The sequence below is a fragment of the Myotis yumanensis genome, unplaced genomic scaffold (assembly GCF_028538775.1).
Source record: "Myotis yumanensis isolate MYYU_CA2020_CCGP unplaced genomic scaffold, mMyoYum1.0.hap1 SCAF_16, whole genome shotgun sequence".
Lineage (NCBI taxonomy): Eukaryota > Metazoa > Chordata > Mammalia > Chiroptera > Vespertilionidae > Myotis > Myotis yumanensis.
The window spans coordinates 51,520,152-51,540,620 of NW_027223767.1; the positions used below are offsets into that span (position 1 = coordinate 51,520,152).

The 20,469-nt window shown below is 58.9% G+C and overlaps 2 protein-coding genes across 2 annotated transcripts; one reads left to right on the forward strand and one right to left on the reverse strand.

The window, feature by feature from the left end:
* Positions 1-805: 805 nt before the first annotated feature.
* On the reverse strand, positions 806-8,714 carry TK1 (thymidine kinase 1). Its single transcript, XM_070393441.1, has 7 exons — positions 8,549-8,714; positions 8,394-8,425; positions 7,503-7,613; positions 4,470-4,563; positions 2,061-2,150; positions 1,622-1,741; positions 806-1,545 (listed from the first exon to the last, which is right to left on the reverse strand). The coding sequence occupies exons 1-7, from the start codon at positions 8,609-8,611 to the stop codon at positions 1,357-1,359; spliced, it is 699 nt and encodes a 232-aa protein (XP_070249542.1). The 5' UTR covers positions 8,612-8,714; the 3' UTR covers positions 806-1,356.
* Positions 8,715-8,845: 131 nt separating this feature from the next.
* On the forward strand, positions 8,846-19,769 carry AFMID (arylformamidase). The gene is made up of 11 exons (XM_070393439.1): positions 8,846-8,952; positions 10,484-10,574; positions 15,364-15,468; positions 15,539-15,587; positions 16,585-16,670; positions 16,759-16,831; positions 16,993-17,090; positions 17,387-17,465; positions 17,592-17,733; positions 17,942-18,046; positions 18,823-19,769. Exons 1-11 carry the CDS (start codon positions 8,893-8,895, stop codon positions 18,853-18,855), a joined length of 921 nt encoding a protein of 306 aa, XP_070249540.1. The 5' UTR covers positions 8,846-8,892; the 3' UTR covers positions 18,856-19,769.
* The last annotated feature ends 700 nt before the right edge of the window (positions 19,770-20,469 follow it).

Consider the following 20,469-nt stretch of genomic DNA (forward strand, 5'->3'; position numbering starts at 1 on the left):
ACGCCCTGGTCGGGTCCGGGGTCCCCCACTCCAGCAGACAGCACTCAGCCCCTCCGGGCCCTTCCCAGGCAGGAGGTGGCAGAGGGCAGGCTTGGCACCCAGCACCTCACCCCCGGGAGGCCAGGGCCTGAAGCAGCTTCCCTGTTGAGCAATGACAGAGGTAGCTGTCAAAAGTGGGCCCCCGTCATTTCAAAACCTGGAGTAACAACGTGTAGGGTTCTGAGTTACAGCCTCGCTGTGTGCAACTCCTCAGTGTAACCAGGACCCCGAGCCCACGTGCCCGGGCAGCCCTGCAGCCAGGCCCGCCCCACCCCACCCCACCCCACCCGCGGGCGCGCCTGGCGAGGCGCAGCTGAGCTCGTTTTCTTGGCTCCTGAATTGCCAAGTGTCTGTTTCACAAACAAAACCTGACCCCACGGCCCCAGCTGGCAGCACTGAGCAGCGCCTCCTCTTTCAACTGGGGCCCCGGCACCTCTGTTCACCATTCTGTCCTGAACCCCACTCTGTCCTGAACCCCATCTGGAGAGGAGAACAGGGAACGTTCCTCATAGGACCTGCTCCACCACATGTCTGTCAGAAAGGGCTGTGGCTAAGAGCGGCAGAACTAGAGAAAGATCTGGAAAGAAACCCCCAACAGATCACATCAGTGTCTGCGGTGCAGCCCGGGGAATTCCAGGTGGTTCGAGAGAAACGCGCTCCCAGCAACCAGCACATTTTAATGTTAGTCATTAACTTCACACACGGCAACAGCAGACCCAGGGGCCTGCCCCCGGCCCCCCCCGCCCCCCCACCCCCCACCCCCCACCGAAAAGACAGCAAAGCCCTGGGCCTGAGCCCCAGCAGGGTGAGCGCCACCCGCGTGACCGAAGCTGTCCTTCTGAGAAAGTGATCCCAGAATAGGGAGGGCTCGCAGCCCCGAGAGAAGCGAGAAGGCACAAGCCGGGCCGTCCTCCGTCCCCGGCACAGGGATGGCCGCCTTCGTGTGGAGCGAGACTCGGTGCTGGGCCAGAGCTGCTGCTCCGGGACTTGCCGGTGAGAACAGAAACTCAGCAGCGAAAGCCACAGAGAGGGAAGAAGCCAGCGCCGCTGATGTCACCACAGCCTGTGGCCTGCTCCTCACCCAAAGGAGAAGGAGCCGCGGTGCCAAGCCAGAACCAGAGCCGCAGCACGGGGCCGGCTCAGCAGCCGGGAGGGAACTGAGAAAGGCCGGTGGGCAGGCAAAGAGGGAAACGGGCTGCGGACCGCCTGCTGGACCACCGCGGGCACGGGCCTGCAGACAGCCTTCCAGCCAGCGAGCCTCCCGCCCGCTTCCTCCTCCGACGGGGCAGGTGTCCGCGAGGGGGCGCCACCCCGGGCTCAGTTGGCAGGGCTGCACTGCAGGGTCTGATGAGGGACCAGGGGCTTCCTGGCGCCCACGGCCTTCCCCGGTGCCGGGCAGTTCTCCTTGTCCTCCCCGTCCAGCGCGGCGGGCGGACCCGACGGCTTCCGGAAGTAGCAGAGGCGGCACACGGCCTGGTATTTGTCGGCTCCTCCAATCACCTCGACCTGGAGACACATAGGGGCCTGGACTGAGCGGGCACAGCACCCCGGGCCCCCACCCCTGGGCGCAGCGGGCGGCTACCTCCTTCTCCAGGCCCAGCCTCTTGGTGTAGGCGGCCTCGCGGAAGCACTCCATGCACACGGCGTTCAGCTTCACCACGCTCTCGGCCAGCGGCACCAGGTGCAGGATGGTCCCGAAGGCCTGGCCGGGGCGGCAAGTGAGCTCACCTGGCCGGGCTCGGCTTTCAAATCCTCTGACTCACAAGCCCTGGAGCCAGGAAGCTGCCCGGACCTCGCGCCCCTCCCCCCCATGCCAGCCCCTGCCGCGAGGGCACCCAGTCTGGGTGGACTCACACCGGGCACACCAGGGAGCTGGGCTGGCTCATCTGAGGGCCTGGGCTCGGGCGAGGCCCGGCTGAGACGGGGGAGGCTCGCGGGGCTGCGGGTCTCCGTGCGCACCTGTGCCTCCAGGCCGCTTCCTCCCTCCGGGTCCCACCCCAGGACCCAGACCTGGGCCTTACCTTCCTCTGGAAGGTCCCGTCCAGCGCAGCCACGATGACCGTCTTCCCGGCGTTGGCCATGGTCTCGCTGAACTCCACGATGTCCGGGAACTGGAAAGCGCGGGCGGAGGAGTGAGCGCCCAGCCACCCTGAGCAGCAGCTTCCGGGAGCCACGGGGAAGGCCTGCCACTGGCCGTCGCCCTCCACACCGACACGGCAGGACAGCCCTTCCTCACCCAAGGACGCTCGGAGGGACCTCGGCCCCCCACTCGCAACACTGGTGCCCACGAAGAGCAGGTGCTTCTGCCTGAAGCTTTGTCCCGCGCCCATGCCGCCCCGTCCCCAGCGCCCGCTGAGCCCTGGGCCCCAGGAAGGACCTCCCCACGGTCCAAGGTAAGGACGGAGCACCCAGGTGTGGGTTGCATTCACCCGCCGGTAACCTCGCTGCTGACACGTATTGCCGTTAGTTTTGTTTGGATTTTAACTGATCGTCACTCAAGGAGCGAGCAAATTTTGTCCATTGATTTTTTTTTTTAAGGATTTACATTAAAAAAAATATATATATATATATATTTATTTCAGAGAGGAAAGGAGAGGGAGAGATAGAAACATCAATGATAAGAGACTCATTGACCGGCTGCCTCCTGCACGCCCCCTTCTGGGGATCGAGTCTGCAACCGGGGCCTGTGCCCTTGCCAGGGAATTAAACCGGTGACCTCTTGGTTCACAAGTCGACACTCAACACCGGCCAGGCGACAGGTTACATTTCAAATGGGATTTCAAAGTACTTAGTAAATTTGGGGCTTCGTTGTAGATAAAGTAATTGCAGTACAGGGACAAGGTAGGAAAGGAGGGTGGTGGCGCCTTTGCCCACTGGGGTTCCTGGGACGGTTCCGCCCCCGCCCCCACCTGCAGCGAGCTGCTTCCTGAGCAAGGTCCAATGGGGGAGAACCCAAAGGGGAAACCAGGACGCCGGGAGGTAGGTGTGCACCCCCAGAGCTGGCTGGCTCAGGTGGCAGCTGACGACCTCTGGCTCCGCTTCCTGGCCCTCATGCTGGCACCGAGGCACGAAGGCCACCAGGGACAGGAATGAAGGATGTGACAGCAAACGGTACAGGCCAGAACAGAGAAGAAATATTTACGCCCTGGCCAGTGTGGCTCAGTGGATAGAGCGTCGGTCCTCAGACTGAAGGGTCCCGAGTTCAATGCCGGTCAAGGGCACATACCTTTGTTGCAGGCAATGATTCTCTGTCATCATTGATGTGTCTCTCTCACATCGATGTTTCTCTCTCTCTCTCTCTCCTCCCTCCCTCCTTCCTTCCACTCTCTCTAAAAATCAATGGGAAAATATCCTCAGGTGAAAATTAAACAAAAAAGAAATATTTACAGCACATGACCGAGCGGCACCAGGCATGTCACATCTGCTAGATGTAGGACCAACCGAGAGAAAAATGGGGCAGGCCTTAAACGGAGACTCGAATGAAAGAGAAACGCAGTCAGGACAGGATGCACGCACAGCACTGATTAGAAAGAAATGCAGGTTCTTACAGGCAGACGCACAGCAGATATAAAAGAGGAGCTGGCCCAGCCGGCGTGGCTCAGGGGCTGAGGTCGACCTATGAACCAGGAAGTCACGGTTCAATTCCTGGTCAGGGCACATGCGCGGGTTGCAGGCTCCATCCCCAGTGGGGGGTGTGCAGGAGGCAGCCAATCAATGCTCAGTGATTCTCTCTCTCCCTCTCCCTTCCTCTGAAATCAACAAAAACATATTTTAAAAAATAAATAAATGCCCAGACCAGTTTGGCTCGGTGGATAGAGTGTCGGCCTGTGGACTCAAGGGTCCCAGGTTCGATTCTGGTCAAGGGCATGTACCTTGGTTGCGGGCACATCCCCAGTAGTGGGTGTGCGGGAAGCAGCTGATCCATGTTTCTCTCTCATTGATGTTTCTAACTCTCTATTCCTCTCCCTTCCTCTCTGTAAAAAAATCAATAAAATATTTAAATAAAAAAATAAATAAAAATAAAAGAGGAGCTGACCGGAAATCCCAGAAATGGAAAATAGTTCTCAAACCCAGCACATGGGGACGCAGTGCCCGGAGAACCTCACAGGCAGACGGCTCCCGGCCAGAAACCAAGCCGCGAGCGCTCACAGTCAGAAGACACACCAAACACAAACCAGGAGGAATGGACACGAAAGCCCTGCGGCACGCTGTGCGGAGAGCAGCCGCCGGCCGGCAGGAGAGGGAGCTGCAGGCAGGGCGGCTGCGACCCTCCCAGTGGCGACAGGCCTGCAGGCGCGTCTCCAAAGGAGCAAGGCGAAGGGGTCAACCTACCACTCGCTGCCCAGCTGAACCCAGAGAACAAGATAAAGATGAGAAAGGGGGACGGTCAGGGGGTCACAGGAAGGCCGAGCCCGGACGAGCCAACTTACAAACTGCCCCTCGTCGATGCCGATGACAGCCACGCCCATGGCCTCCTGGGCCACGTCCCGCAGCAGGCAGGCCGGCAGGGCCTCCATGGTGTTCCTGGGGAGAGAGCCGGAGGTGAGCAGGCCAGGGGGACCCGGAGACCCAAACCAGAGGCAGGACCAGGGGCCGGCGCTGGCACCAGCTCTGCTGGCAGGGCAGGCTGCTATGTCTGCCTACAGCTTGGCGATGTCCGCGCCCACGCAAAGGCCTCTGGGGAGGAAAGGCCGGTGTGGGGAAAACCGGTTATTCTACACACGCCGTTTCACCGCACGCTCAGGACTAGAAATTAGCGATGCCAACCACGTAAAGCGCTTCTCTGCTTCCCCCGGGGCCCCGGGGTGCACGGATGACTCTCGGTGCCATTAGGGGCCAACAAAATGTTCTCATTTCATTTAAAAATCGGAAGAAAAATATAACTCAGCCTTGCCCGGCCGGTGTGACTCAGTGGTTGAGCTCCAACCTATGAACCAGGAGGTCACAGCTTGGTTCCCAGTCAGGGCACACGCCTGGGTTGCGGGCTCCATCCCCAGTCGGGGGGCGTGCAGGAGGCAGCTGATCTATGATTCTCTCTCATCATTGATGTTTCTCTCTCCTCCTTTCCTCTCTGAAATCAATAAAAACATTAAATACATTTATGTATATCTCAGCCTTGCATCACGTCTGTCTCCACATCAATGCAGTCATAAAATATAATGTACTTTTTTCCTTTGGATGGAGGAAGCCTCACGAAGGCCGAGTGCCCAGGAAGGTGGTGGCGTGGCCCGGGCAGACCACTGGCACCGGCTCTGGCTGAGTCCTGCGAGCCCGGGCAGAGCTCAGCAGCAGTGCGATCACCTAGGACTCCGGCACCGGCTCCTCGGCAGCGGAGGGACTCCTCCAGGGCCGCCCGCCGCCTGGGTCCCGGGGGGAGTCCTGCCAGCGGTGTGGGCGGCGGGTGGGCAAGTTCCACTGCGGTCAATGGCACCGGGACCCACGCGAGCCCACCGCCCGGGAGCGCCGTGCTGTGCTTTGTCCTCCGCCTTTTAAAAGTTTCTGTTTTTCCTGCGAGGTTCTTTTCTTCTGTTTCCATGTCTGCCTCCTGCGCCAGCCTTCCAGGGCCTGGCCGTTCCCGGAGGCTCAGCAGTTTGCACTTGTGTTTATAAAAAACAAAGCCCCTCACAACCCAGTTAGTACCTCGCTGTCACCTTCTACTTCCTGCCTTGTAAATGCCCCCTCCCCTCCCGAAATGGAGAAAGGCAGAGGCGGGCGGGCTCGAGCCAGTCCCAGCTTCCCAGCTTCGGCGAGGGCAGCATGGGAGCGTTGTCACGCCGCCCTGACAGCCATGTTAGCCCGGACGGTGACACAGCCAGGGCTGGGATTTCACCCCATCCGACCGGCTCCAATCCCCGCTGCGTTGTCTCCTCTGCTTTTAGGGTCCTTCCCGGAGGCGCCCCGTCCTGTGCAGCGGGCGCCCATGTTTTGGGGATGAGGACGCACTCTGGGAGGTAAGTGGGCCTGCACCAGTCGGCATGGGATTAGAGGCGATGTCCGCGCCCACGCAAAGGCCTCTGGGGAGAGGAAAGGCCGGTGTGCGGAAAACCGGTTATTCTACACATGCCATTTCACAGGCCGAGCAAGGCTGAGTTATATTTTTCTTCCGATTTTTAAATGAAATGAGAACATTTTGTTGGCCCCTAATGGCACCGAGAGTCATCCGTGCACCCCGGGGCCCCGGGGGAAGCAGAGAAGCTCTTTACGTGGTTGGCATCGCCTTTGTGTGGGCGCGGACATCGCCTCTAATCCTAGACACTTACCTCCAAGTCCCCACACTCTCCCCCCCCCCCCCCCCCCCGCCGGGCTTCAGGACACCCCCCCACCCCGCTCACACCGTGCCGTTTTGCTGCTGGGGCTCCGGTGGGCAAGTCCCGAGGACAGACAGGTGTGTCTCAGGCTCAGAACCAGGCCCGATCTGCTGCCCAGGAGGGGAACTGAAGGTAACCCCGACCTCAGGTTGCAGACTGAAATGTGCATGGAGCGCAGGCAGAGAAACATAAGCCAGGGACCGTGAAGGGGCAAGACCACAGGGAGTGCGCTAGACAGCCCACTGAAGTTAATCTATGAACCAGGAGGTCACAGTTTGATTCCTGGTCAGGGCACATGCCCGGGGTTTTGGGCTCCATCCCCAGTGTGGGCTGTGTAGGAGGCGGCCGGTCAATGACCAATGATTCTCTCTCCTAGGTGTTTCTATCTCTCTCTCCCTTCCTCTCTAAAAATCAATATATATATAAAAGCCTAAGTGACCGTTACAACTGGTCAACTAAACGACCTATGGACCAGTCACTATGATGCACACTGACCACCAGGGGGCAGATGCTCAATTCAGGAGCTGCCCCCTGGTGGTCAGTGCACTCCCACAGCCAACCTCCCGCAGTCCCTCCCCCGTGGCCAGCCCTGATCAGCCAGGATCGGGACTGGGTGAGACGGGCCCCGATTGGCCTGATCGCCGGCCAGGCCGAGGGACAAATTCGTGGACGGGGCCTCTAGTTTAAAAATAAATGAAAAACAACAACAAAAACCAAAATGTAGGCCAAACAAAACCAGCTTGCAGCCTCTGCAGGGCTCTCAGCCTTGGCAGCGCTACAGGCGACAGTGGCGGGTCCTTGTGGCCTGGGGGCTGCCCTAGGCCTGAGCATTGCAGGGTGCCCAGCAGCACCCCTGCCCTCTGCCCTCCAGATGCCAGAGGCACGCACCCCCCTCCAGATGTGAAAACTAAACACATTCCCAGGCGTTGCTGAATGGACTCTGGGGGCAGAGTCGCCCCTGGTTAAGAACCCCGGGGCTAGAAAGGCCTCGACCCAGGCTCCCGTGCCAGGCAACCCGGGAAGTTTGCCGACGGGAACACTCCATGCCAGGCGTCAGCCTTCTTCACCGCCCACCGGAGACTCTGACAGCAGGTTCTGTGCCGTGAAACTTCACGGGGCTTCTCAGGTGAGGTGTCGGGAGGGGGCGGGACTGACCGGTCGTGCGTGGAGAACTTGGTGCTGTACCGCGTGTCCTTGGCGTATTTGATCACCAAGCACTTGTACTGGGCGATCTGGAAGCGCTGGACCCGCCGCATCAGCTCAGTGCTGCAAAGGCAGGGGCAGTGAGGCCCACGGGCGAGGGCAGTGGGAGGACCGTCAGCCAGGCCAGCCTCCCCCCCCACCCCCCCCCCCCCCCCCCCCCCCCCCCCCCCCCGGCTTACAGACACCCACTGTGTCTGTCCCCAGTAGGGGGCGTGCAGGAGGCAGCTGATTAATGCTTCTACCTCTCGCTCTGCCTTCCTCTATCTAAAAACCAATAAAATCTCTTTTTTTGTAAGAGCCAGGGGGTTTTGAGGGGCTCAGGAGCCCCACCTCCTCCGGTCCTGTCACAGCGGGGCCTGGGGAGCAGACGCACGCTTGCTGCTCGGGCTCAGTGCGCTCGTCTAAGGAAATCTCCCTGGAAGGAGGCCCAGAGGCGCAGCTTTAAAGACTTGGTGGCGCCCTTCCGAGTGCGGGGCTCACCTGTGAGCAGCTCAGTGACCGGCTCAGGAAGGAGCGGTGGCCTGGCGGGCAGGGGAGGAGGGCCTCCTCCAGGACTACATTTTAGGGAGTGGCATGGGGTGGGGTGGGGTGGAGGCATAGGGGCGGGCAGGCATCCCGGGGGTGGGGTGGGGGTGGGAGGGGCAGGCCTGGGGCGGGCAGGCATCCCGGCGGCACGCGGGGTCTGGCAGTGGTGGGGGCCTGCCAGAGCGACAGGCCCGGGAGGGTGGCGGGGAGGAGGGCGTGTTCCGGGTGCGGGAGGAGGAAGGAGGGAGAGGAGGAGGAGGTCCCAGGTGGGGGAGGAGGAGGAGGTACTGACCACCCCTCACCCCGCGAGGCCATTACCTTTTCCCTGAGAACATGGGTCCGAGAATCACCTAGGAGAGGAGGAGAGGTCAGTTCGGGGCCGCTGCGCACGGGCGCTGGGGCACCGGCCCCGACCCGCCCGCGCCCCCGATCCCGCCCCGGATCCCGCGCGCCAGGCCCCGCCGCGCCCGCACCTGGATCTGCCCGCGGGCCTGGCTGGGGGCGCCGGGCAGCACGGTGGGCAGGTTGAAGCTCATGGCGCCGCGGGGAGCTTGCGGAACGGGAAGCCACGGCCGCCGCTGCAGAAACTCGCGCCGGGCCCGCGCTCCCGCCTTTATCCCGGGTGCCCGGGCCAATCACCGCGCTGGCGGGAGATTTATCCGCAGCCAGACGTCCCGAGGGCGGTCCGGACCAGTCACCGGCTCGGGTCCCGGGGCGGGGCGGGGCGGGGACGTGGGCGGGGCCTGGCCTGACTTCGCCTGCCGGTCCGACCGGGTGAGCGGTTCGCCGGGCACTAGCCGGTGTGAGCGGAGACGGGATGGATGCGCCGCGGGAGGACAGCAAGGGCGAGGCTCCCTGGAGGAAGATGTCGGGAGAGGTAGGCGGGTGGCAGGACGGCCGGGGCTGAGGGCTGAGGATTGTCAGGTGGAGGTTCTCAGAAGGAGCTGAGAAGCCCTCGAGGCCATCCCGGGGCGCCATTGAGGGCCTACTGTGCGCCGGCACCGGGCTCTCGCCCCCGCCCCCCGCAGGCCTCTGTGAGCCCGCGAGCCTCGCTTGAAGGGTAGGGATCGCCGAAGCCCTGGCTACGCGAATAGCCATGGGCCACCGGAGGCCGGGCCGAAGTCCCGCCGGAGTCTGAGGTTATGCAACGCGAGTGAAGGATGTGCCAAGCGCCCAAGGATGCGAGAGGCCGTGTGCACGGCGGTGCATACGGGCCAGAACCACCTATCAGTGTGCAGGGCCTTGGCAGGTCACCATTCGACTCTGATTTCCTAACTGGCTTTCCGGCGGGTGAGGTAGGCAGTGGTCCTTTTGCTGGTCAGGGACGCCTCTGAGGATCTGATGAGTTACTAAGTGTGGATCCTGCCCCTACGAAATCCCACTGTGTGTCTGTCTCTCTGTCACACACACACACACACACACACACACACACCCCTACAATATCAGAGGCCCATCAGAAACCCATTGCACTGTCACCATCATGAATACAGCCATGAGGGTGATGGCAGCAGTCACAGGCTGTGCCGGGCACAGCTGCAGACCCCCCACGACAGTAGCCTGTGCAGGTGAGAGGGTTCAGACCCCAAGACCCCTGGCCAGCAGCCCTGTCAGCAGCAAGAGGCCTCACCGCACCTGAGTGGTCGCCTTACTTGGTTCACACGCCTTACGACCTCTGACCGTGTGAGGCTGCTGTTATGCCCGTTACCTGGATGAGGGACTGAGGCCCAGAGCCTGTGAGCTGTCCAGGGTAAGACGACCTGTCAGTGATGGAGCGTGGAGAGCACCCGGCCCAGCCGACTCCAGAGCCCAAGACCTCGCCATGAATTTCCCAGCCCGGCCTTTCCCCAGCCCCCTGTGCCTTTGTGCCTTTGTCCCAAACCCCTGTTCCTCCTACTTTCTGGATTGAATCCGAACATCTTTGCCTGGCGTTCAAGGCCCGCGGTCCTCCAGCCCCAGGCTCCCGGCTTCCCTCTGCGTTTTAGCGGGCTGGCCGGTCAGCAGCTCAGTTCCTTCCTCCCTTGTCACCTCCGTGCTTACGGCTGCGCAGTGTCCTCCTGCGTCAGATTCCACCCTCTTGGGAGGTCAACTCCGGGTCCCTTTCTCTGCGGTGGCCACCCCAGCTCCCCGGCCTCCCTGGGTCTGAGCGGCTGGGGTTAATCGGGTCACATTTATGGGGCCTCATCTTCCCTTTACGGCCGTTTGCTGTATCTGAAGCTCCTGATTATTTGGTGGGTGGATGGGGGGGTGGGCAGGGCTAGCCAGGCAGCGGAGGGCAGCTGTGGGAGCCTGAGATGTCGGGGAGGGGAGGGGATGGGGGGACAGTTCTGGGGCAGAGGAGCCCCCAGGCGGGAGGGAGGCGGGCACACGGTGGCGGCCGGAGGTCTAATGGAACCCGTCATGTCCTGTAGGAGCTGGAGAAGCAGTACACTCCCAGCAGATGGACTGTCCACCTCGGAGCAGAGGAAGCCCTGAGGACCTACTCACAGATAGGAAGCGAGGGTAAGGGCACCCCTCTTGGCCGCTTGGGTGGACTTTGGCGTGTGGCAGCGGTTCAGAACCTGGGGCTGGGGGCGGAGCCGCTGCCCAGCCAGCGCTCAGGGCAGTTCCCAAGGCCCGGGCACTGCCTAAGCCTCCCGGTGCGCTCAGGCCCGGTGCCAGGAGAGCGCGGGAGGCCCAGCCAACCGTGCCCCTTGCCCCTGCTGCCCTGCCAGCCATGCCAGGCCTTAAGGCCACACGCCCGGTGGCACAGGGCGACGGAGTGAACAAAGGAAGGTCTTTTTTTTTCCTTAAAGACATCGGGGCTTGGGGACCTGCGGGCTAGTGAAGGCCAAGCTGGGCCTCCCCTCGGCCTGGGTTTGCAGAGCGCTGCGCTGTGTTTTCAATGCTCCGGGGAGGCCGGCTTCGCGGGAAGCGCGAGCAAGAGGGAGCCACCTCCCTCCGTGGGAAAATGCATTGTTGGCGCAGACTCCTCCAAGCTGGCTGGTGGCTGTCCCACCTGAGGTGCCGTGGGAAAATGCATTGTTGGCGCAGAGTCCTCCAAGCTGGCTGGTGGCTGTCCCACCTGAGGTGCCAGCAGGAGGCGCAGGCTGGGGGCTGGTTCCGCCCCCACAGAGCCGGAAGGAGCTGAGTCCTGGGCTCTTCAGAGCTCCCTGCTGAGCCCAGCTGGGAGCCAAATAGACCCTATTTGATCAGTAAATATTTGAGGGCGCAGTGCCACCTGCATGAGTTTGGAGAAAACCTGTCTGTCTTACTTGTCTGGAGGGGGAGAGGGGGTCTCCCATTAGTAGCAGGAGCTGAGACGACGGTGCTGCCATGGCCGCAGACACTGTCTTCAGTCCCCGCGCTCCGTGGCCCCGGGTCAGCTTGCAGCCCGTGTCCCTCTCCCTCCCGCTCCCTCGGACCAGCCGGAGGCCACGCAAGACAGGAGCGTCTCCCTTAGGGCCAGGCGAGTGGGGTGGAACCTGTCGCTATTTAAAATGCTGACATTTTGTTCATTGTGGACTTTGGGGCATTAATTTTAATTTTAAAAATATCTTGCATTTAAATATCATTTGTCTTATGATTGGTCAGCTCAAGCTGCCATAACACAGTGCCATCAGCTGGTGAGGCTTAAACAACAGAAATCCATTTCTCGCAGCTCTGGAAGCTGAGAAGTCCCAGATCAAGGGGCCAGCCAATTTGGTTGCCTGGGGAGGGGCCTCTTCCTGGCTTGCAGTCAGCCAGCCTCCTGCTATGTGTCCTCACATGGGAGAGAGAAAGAGAGAGAGAGAGAGAGGGAGAGAGAGAGACAGACTTCCGTCTTTCTTTCTCTTCTTATAAGCCCTCTTATCCCATCACAGGGCCTCCACCCTCATGCCCTCATCTAACCCTAACCACCTCCCAAAGGGGCCACCGCCAAATACCTGTTATGGGTTCACTCAGCGAGATAGACCACCGACTTAGAATTTAAATTTAAGAGCCTTTATTAAGCTGGCCAGCTGACTACAGCGCGTACCTCTCTGCAGAGAGCCTCGCAGCTGGAGCCCCGACCGAGGGTACAGCAAAGCTTTTTATCTGCAAAAACTACAAAGTATTTAAAAAAACAACAACAACTGCAAAGTGGTTCATTAGCCGTTCCTGGTACTGGCAGGGTAAGAGGTTCACATAAAGTTCACAAGTACAAATGGGAGGAAAGTCTGGTCACACCTGGCTGGGTTTAATCATAACACATTGCTTTTCTAAGATAATTAGTAACTCTTCTCTGCCAGGTCCCTGCCCCTAGCAAATACCCTCACATTAGGGGTGGCTTCAACATGAATTTGGGGGATTTGGGGGAGGCACCCACATTCAGCCCATAACAGTCTTCATTGCTGAGTGTTTTTTTGTTTGTTTGTTTTTAATATATTTTTACTGATTTCAGAGAGGAAGGGAGAAGGAGAGAGAGAAACATCCATGATGACAGAGAATAATGGACCGGCTGCCTCCTGCACGCCCCCTACTGGGGATCGAGCCCGCAATCCGGGCATGTGCCCTTGACCGGGAATCGAACCTGGGACCTTTCAGTCTGCAGGCTGATGCTCTACCCACTGAGCCACACCGGCCAGGGCCATTGCTGAGTGTTTTGGTTCCACCTCCCAACGCTGTGCCCCAAGAGAGTAGCCTCCCCAGGCCAGGCCCTGAATGACGAGGTTAAAAATGTCCCCCAGGCTCAGAGCAGGTGATGTTTGACCCCCTGAACACAGCTTCCGGGTAAGAGTGGAGCAGGTGGTGTGTGTGGGGGGGGGGGGGGGGGGGTCGTGATGACAGTCAGAGGGCACCGTGAGTGCCCACCAGGTGGCCTTCGTGCCCCACACTCATCGGTGCTGCCTGTAACCTTGGAGATTGCCTCGTGGGAATCAAACCGACGGGAGACAGCGAAACGTAGCAAAGGAATGTAAAGCAGGAAAAAATGAAAGGGAAAATGTCCTGCCGAACCGGAAAAACCTCCCACAAAGAGAAGGAAAACACGTTTTGCTGGGTACAGATGCACATCACAGGCAAGCGCTAGGGATTGCAAAGCCAAAGGAAATCTCACCCTTTGACACAGCCAGGCCGCTGTGCCCGCCCAGAGCATACATACCTGTGCTCAAGCCGGAGGGCACGCTGGTCCCGCCAAAACCCCCCTGTAATTAAAGGAAGCACCAGTATTGCCTTTACCCAGTGACGTTATGACCAGAGGTAGTTTTGCAACCTGGAGCCAGGCACCCCCAGAAGGTAGGCTCCTGCCTCCAGGCGACCCAGAGGCTGGGGCCCTGTCCTTCCCAATGATTATATTTCAAAGGGATGCCTCCCAGGTCTTTGAGAAAGTTTCCCAGATTGTCAAACCGGCTGGAGACTGGTTTAGCTTTTAAAATACTGACATACATCTCAAAGGGGTAGAGAAACGATTTACAATTCCGCGTAAGGTTCCTAAAGTAACGCTCTAAGGACGGGGAGGGAGGTGAACTCTCTTTTCCTCTTGCAGCCGGGAGAATTCATTCATTTTTTTTCTTATTTTTGATCTGTATACACCCTGACGGCGTCGCCCTATTAGCTTGCAGTGGGGGACGGCTTCTTCTAATGAGTAGGTCACCTCATTCCCCATCAAAGGCTGGCTGCCCTCACGCCGGGGCCGGGTGAGCATGGGCAGAGAGCAGAGGGAGGTTTTAAGAACTGTTTATCTTAAACTTGTTTTACCGAGACTGCCATACACATGTAATCTATATATATAAAAGCCTAAGCAACTGTTACGACCAGACGACCAGCCAGTAGTTATGATGCGCACTGACCACCAAGGGGCAAACGCTCAACACAGGAGCTGCCCCTTGGTGGTCAGTGCGTTCCCGCAGCCAACCTCCTGCAGCTGGCCAACCTCTTGTGGTCCCTCCCCTCCGCTGGCTGGCTCTGATTGGCCCCAATCGCAGGCCAGGCCGAGGGACCCCACCTGTGCACAATTTTGTGCACCGGGCCTCTAGTCTATAATAATAAAAGCATAATATGCTAATTAGACCAGACAGCCTAATGACCTTCTGAACGTCATTTCAGACATCCTTCCGGACAAAGCCACGGCAGCAGGGGCTGAGGCAGAGGCGGTTAGGGGCGATCAGGCAGGCAGGCAGGCAGGCAGAGTGGTTAGGGGCATCAGGCAGGTAGGCAGAGTGGTTAAGGGCATCAGGCAGGCAGGCAGGCAAGCAGTTAGGAGCCAGTGGTCCCAGATTGTGAGAGGGATGTCCGACTGCTGGTTTAGGCCCAATGCCTGCAAGATTGGGCCTAAACCAGCAGTTGGACATCCCCCGAGGGGTCCCAGATTGCGAGAGGGTACAGGCCAGGCTGAGGGACAACCCCTTCTCCCCCCACACGAATTTCATGCACAGGGCCTTTTTTTTAAAAAAAAGAAAAGAATGAGGAAGCCCTCTGTGTACTGACTGGGCAGGCGCTCCAAGGAATCTTAAGTGAAACAGGCAGGGCAGCACATACTTAATACGCTGCCATCTGGATTAAGGGCAGGAGATCCTATATCTGTGTTCATACCATGGTCACCCTGGCGGCGGGCGGGGGACATTTCTCTCACAAGCCTTTTGTGTGCTTTTTAATGGTATCACTGTTATTTCTTCGTAGGAAAAAACAACAGCATCCACTGATCTTTGAAACGGATGCTGAGTCAGCGTAGAACATTCACAGATTAGATCCCTCTCAGCATGTGAACAGTGGGCAGAGTGTGCTAACACTCTCAGGATTCAGCCTAGACTCAGCGCAGCCTAATTGCTTCACTCAACAAAGCCTCCTGGTCCTAATCAATTAAAATGCGCTTAATTCCCGAGAGATCCATTCTGCTCGGCATGTCCTGCTGTGTGGACTGTGCCCCACGCGGCACGTGGACATCCGGGAGCCGGTTTGGTTCTAGTGGTTAGATCCTTGCAGGCTCTCTGAGCAACGGTTGCTTGAAGCTTTATTTTATTTTATTAAAATATATTTTTATCGATTTCAGAGAGGAAAGGAGAGGGAGAGAGAGAGATAGAAACATCAATGATGAGAGAAACATCAGTGATGAGAGAATCATCGATTGGCTGCCTTCTGCACACCCCCTACTGGGGATCCAGCCCGCAACCCGGTCATGTGCCCTGACCGGGAATTGAACTGTGACCTCCTGGTTCATAGGTTGATGCTCAACCACTGAGCCACACTGGCCGGGCAGCAAAGAGGCTTTTAGCAAAAAGGTTTCCACCTGAAATAAGATCGGAACAGCTGCTGCCCGAGCTGCGCTGACAGCCTTGTCCGTTTCCCGGGACAGCCACCAGGAGGGCCCGGGCCACGCGGAGGAGCCTGCTGGATGTCCCCTACGGAGCCGGCGAAGGGGAGACGCTGGACATCTACTTTCCCGAGGCGGCGTCCGAAGGTGAGCAGGGGCCGGGCGTCTCGCGGAGCCCGTGGGAGCCCGGCCTCAGCCCCTGTGCTTTGTCTTACAGCCCTGCCGCTCTTCGTGTTCCTTCATGGAGGGTACTGGCAGAGCGGAAGGTGGGTCTGCAGAGTGGGAGGAGCAGAGGCAAAGGGAGAGGCACCTTCAAATAAATCTACAATAATAAAGGAGTAATATGCTACTTAGACTGGACGTCTTTCCGGACGACCTTCCAGACGGAGCCAGGGCTGCGAGGGAAGCCCGGGTCCCAGGTGCCAGAGGGAAGCCGGTGCCGGCAGCCGGGGGAAGGAAGGCCTACTCTTGCACGAATTTCATGCATCAGGCCTCTAGTATATATATATATACATAGACAGTCCTCGGGTTACGTCGGACTCAATGTACATAGTTTCATGATTACGTCACTATCTCCCATCCTATCTAATAAAGAGGGAATATGCTAATTGACCCTCGTGCCGTCGCAAAGATGGTGATGCCCACAGCCAATAAGGAGGGGATATGCTAATTGATTGCCCCACCCTCAAAGATGGCGGCGCCTGGTCTCCTCAGCCCCCCAGCCGCCCAGGGCCGCCCGAGGCTCAGGTGACCAGGGCCAGCCGAGGCTTGGCTGCCGGCGGTGGCAGCAGCAGAGGTGTGATGGGGCGTCGCCTTCCCCTGATCGCCGGGTCGCCTCCCACCCCTGAGAACTCCCGGAATGTGAGAGGGGGCAGGCCGGGCTGAGGGACCCACCTCCAGTGCATGAATTTTCATGCACTGGGCTTCTAGTTTATTTATAAAAAAATAAAAAAGTTCCATCATTTCAACGTATGTGCATATGTGCTTTATGTTTTTTTATTATTTATTTACCACAAGTTAAGGTCAGGAATTGTTATCTTTCTTTTAAATTTTTTTCCTGTTTCACTTCATTACTGCTGTGTATGTGCTCCACGTGAGTGACGTAGGTGCTTACGTAGATGGGTTCTGACTTACGGTGAAAATTGCGTTACGTCGTCGCCGTAGGAACGGAGGGCCAGAGCCTGCCTCCTCCTGCCACACGGCTCAGAGGGGACGGGGCAGTGGTGGCCGAGCTCCCTGGGGTCACTCTTGGTCTCTCTGCAGTAAAGACGAGTCGGCCTACCCAGCAGGCCCCCTGACCGTGCTGGGAGTGGCGGTGGTGGTAGTGGGTTACACCTTGGCCCCCAAAGGTAAGGCGGTGGCCCTGCAGGGGTGGGGGCCGGTGGGCTTTGCGGGGGGTGAGCCCCTCACAGCACCTGCCGTGCGCGTCTCCCACAGGGACCCTGGACCAGATGGTGGACCAGGTGGCCCGGAGCCTCGCCTTCTTGCAGAAGCGGTTTCCGGACAATGAGTGGGTGTCGCCGCAGGTGTCCTTTGGCTGATGATGCTGGGGGGCTGGGGGGCTGGGGGGCACTGGGTTCAGCCATTCAGCCCCTTCGTGTAGCCCAGCTGCCCTCTGGCCCGTGGAGCAGAGGACAAGCAGCAATGCGGCCTCTGCTCTCGCCCTCCCAGGGGGATTTACCTGTGCGGACACTCGGCCGGGGCTCAGCTGGCCGCCATGATGCTCCTGGCGAACTGGACCGAGCGGGGAGTCACGCCCAACCTCAAAGGTTTCCATGGGGCCTGCAGCCTGGCCGGCAGCCTCCCCTCCCCTCCCCCACGGGGCCTGAGCTGGGGGTCTGCACTGGCTGCTGACCTGGGGGCTTTGAGTCTGTGAGCCGGGCCTGCTTGCTGCTTCTTGGTTTCCTATTCGGGTCCCTCCCCCTCTGTCTCCACCCGCCATCACCCCCGCCCCCCCCCACCGATCCTGGGCTGGCCCAGTCTTGCCCACGCAGCGCCTGCACAAGACCTGGTCTGGGTGGGTGGTCCCGCTGCCACGGGCCCTCTGGCGGTTCCTCCCTCCCAGCCTGCTTCCTGCTGAGTGGGGTCTACGACCTGGAGCCCATCCTGCACACCTCTGTGAACGCCCCTCTGCACCTGACCCCGTGAGTCCCCCCCTCCCCGCTGGCGGGAGCCCAGGAGGGGTGCAGGGTGAGGTAGGGAGGGTGTGAGGTGAATGTGAGGTTCCTCTCCTCCTGACCCCCCACCCCAACCCCCCCCCCCCCCCCCAGGGAGGGTGCTCGGAGGAACAGCCCACAGTGGCACCTGGAGGCGGCCTCCGCGAAGCCCAGGGGTCCAGCCTGCCCCGTGCTGGTGATCGTGGGCCAACACGACAGCCCCGAGTTCCACAGGCAGTCCAGGGAGTTTTACCAGGTACCCCAGCAGCCTGCCGTGGGCTGGAGGTCGAGGGTCATGCAGTCTCCTATCCTGCCCTGTATTTCACCCCAATGGCCCCAGACCATCCATCGCCAATTCGCCGATTCGGCAGATGCGTGGTGAGCACCTGCTCTGCCAGGCACGGGGTGAGAGCCCCCCTCTCCTCTCCCGCGCCACAAGCTCCCCTGCTCCGTCCTCCCACCAGACCCTGTGCCGAGCGGGGTGGCGAGCTTCCTACGAAGACCTCCAGGACGTGGATCACTTTGAGATGGTCTGGAAGCTGACCCAGCAGGACTACGCACTCATCCAGGTGGGGCGCGTCCCTTCCCGGGGGGTGGGGGTGGGGGGGTGCGTGGCCCCTGCCCCTGCCGTAGCCCCTACGTGTGAGTGGAGTGGGGAGCGCAGAGCAGCTGCCGGCTGGTTGTCGCCCAGGAGGCTGGGAGACCTGGCGAGAGGAATCACATTGCCTCCTTCACTTAATTTTCTTTTCTAAAAAAAAAAATATTTTTAATTGATTTCCGAGAGGAAGGGAGAGAGAGAGAGAGAAACATCAGTGATTGAGAGAGAATTATGGATTGGCTGCCTCTTGCACGCCCGCTACTGGGCATCGAGGCTACAACCCAGGCATGTGTCCCGACTGGAATCGAACCGTGACCTCCTAGTTCATAGGTCAATGCTCAACCACTGAGCCACACCAGCTGGGCTTAATTTTATTTTCCAGTTAGAGTTGCATTCAATATTACTTTATATTAGTTTCAGGTGTACAGCATAGTGGTTAGACAAGAATATACTTTACAAAGTGATCCCCCTGTTAAATTTTATAATTTTTACATATCCCGAAATAATGTTTTTGGATTTCTTTTCAATGGTTTACAAACAGAAAGCCTTTATTGGCCCGTGGGTCACACCCGGGGGTAAGTCGGCTTGGGGTGGGAGCCTCATTAGCACATTTCCGATGGGAGGTGGGGACCGGCGCCGAGGTCGCGTCTCTGCTCACTCAGCAGCCCTCTCCCTCATCACGTTTCTCCCGAGCGCGCCTCCCGAGCCTCTCCCGTGCGAGGGCCGTGTCTTTTCCTCCTGCTGCAGATTATTTTGAAAACAATCTTCCAAGAGTCCTGATGGGCCCCAGGCCCCAGCCAGCGTGCACCCGACCTGCGAGTCTTCTGCAAAGGGCCAGACCGCTCCCCACAACCAGCCTCCGCTTCCTGGGGGCCCTGTAGCCTCCATATGTCCACCTGCCCCGGCACGAGCCCAGGCTTCCCCCTGCTCTGAGCAGGATCCCCGTCTCCGTGGCCGCGCCCTGGTCGGAATCAAGCCGCTGCAGGGACAGGCCAGCCCCGGGCAACGCTGCGTGAGGCCAAGTCTGAGCCCACCGCCTGCGGAGAAAGGAGACAGAAACGACAGCTCGACCTTTCATGCCCGGACACACACCTTTCGAAAAGAATAGTCTTTCGTGACATGTAAAAGTGATACAAAATTCAAGTGTCCGTACCCATAAGTAAAGTTTTATTGGCACCCAGCTATGTTCATTCATCTACGAATTGTCCGTGGCGGTGTCTGAGCTACAAGGGCAGAGTTGGGTGGGGTCAGAGACTGGACGGCCCCCAGAGCTAAACTAAGTACCATCTGGCTCTTTTCAGAAAAGTTTGCTGCCCCTTTTGCAAGCGATTCCCACACCGCGTCTGCCTTTTGCTTCACTCTTTGTCCACTCTGTCCTGGGCTCCACCCGACATTTGGGTCTGCCCTGAAAACCCTGGAATGTTAGCCTCGGGATAACCCCTTGACCCTGACAGGACAGTGACACCCACAGGTGGACAAGCTTCTGCTGCCCTCCCACCCCCCACCTCCACCCCAGGGGAGTGTGCAGTCCCCTGGGAGCCAGCTGTCACCCACTGCACCCCACCACCTCTCTGCCCCACTCTGAATAGCTTGCAGTTCAAGAATGATTGATTAACTCTGGCCGGTGGCGCTCAATGGTTAGAGTGCATTAAAATTTTAAATTCACATTTGACCTAAAAATCCACTTTTAGAAATCTAGCCCCTGGAAGCAAAAGTACCAGAACACAAAGATATTCATACAAAGTGTTTACTGCAGTATCCTATATAATAAAAGGCTAATGTGCGCCCTGACTGGTTTGGCTCAGTGGATAGAGCGCCTGTCTGCGGACTGAAAGGTCCCAGGTTCGATTCCAGTCAAGGGCATGTACCTGGGTTGCAGGCATGGCCCCAGTGGGTGGTGTGCAGGAGGCAGCTGATCAATGTTTCTAACTCTCTACCTCTCTCCCTTCCTCTCTGTAAAAAATCAATTAAGAAATATATATATATATTTTAAAAGGCTAATATGCAAATTGTCCCCTTGGGAGTTTGACTGCTCACTCTGACGTGCGCTGACCACCAGGGGGCGGCACAGAATGAAGGAAGGCCCCGGCCTGCAGCCGGCAGCTGGGGAAGGAAGGCCCCAATCAGCCCTGAGGACCAGCCAGGCCTAGGGACCCTACCCTGCACAATTTCCTGCACCGAGCCTCTAGTTATTTATAATGGTACAGAATTAGCAACCTGAGGGCCCGTCATAGGGGCCTGACTGAATAAGTATCTGTGCTGCAGCATGGACCGCTGTGGACCTGGAGGGATGTCTGGTTCCGGAGGGATTCTGATAGAAAGGCCGGAACCAGCTCCCAGGGTCCATTTCGAGACTTCCAAGAAGCCGCAGTGAAAAGACGTGGTAAGAGCCGA

Excerpts from the sequence above, each read along its gene's own strand:
- TK1 (XM_070393441.1), bottom strand. The coding sequence starts at position 8,611 with ATGAGCTTCAACCTGCCCACCGTGCTGCCCGGCGCCCCCAGCCAGGCC. Across the intron at positions 7,614-8,393 it reads CCCATGTTCTCAGGGAAAAG|CACTGAGCTGATGCGGCGGG; the intron begins GTAATGGCCTCG and ends CTGCCTTTGCAG. Across the intron at positions 2,151-4,469 it reads GCATCGACGAGGGGCAGTTT|TTCCCGGACATCGTGGAGTT; the intron begins GTAAGTTGGCTC and ends CGCGCTTTCCAG.
- AFMID (XM_070393439.1), top strand. The coding sequence starts at position 8,893 with ATGGATGCGCCGCGGGAGGACAGCAAGGGCGAGGCTCCCTGGAGGAAG. Across the intron at positions 17,734-17,941 it reads AGTCCAGGGAGTTTTACCAG|ACCCTGTGCCGAGCGGGGTG; the intron begins GTACCCCAGCAG and ends TCCTCCCACCAG. Across the intron at positions 18,047-18,822 it reads AGGACTACGCACTCATCCAG|ATTATTTTGAAAACAATCTT; the intron begins GTGGGGCGCGTC and ends CTCCTGCTGCAG.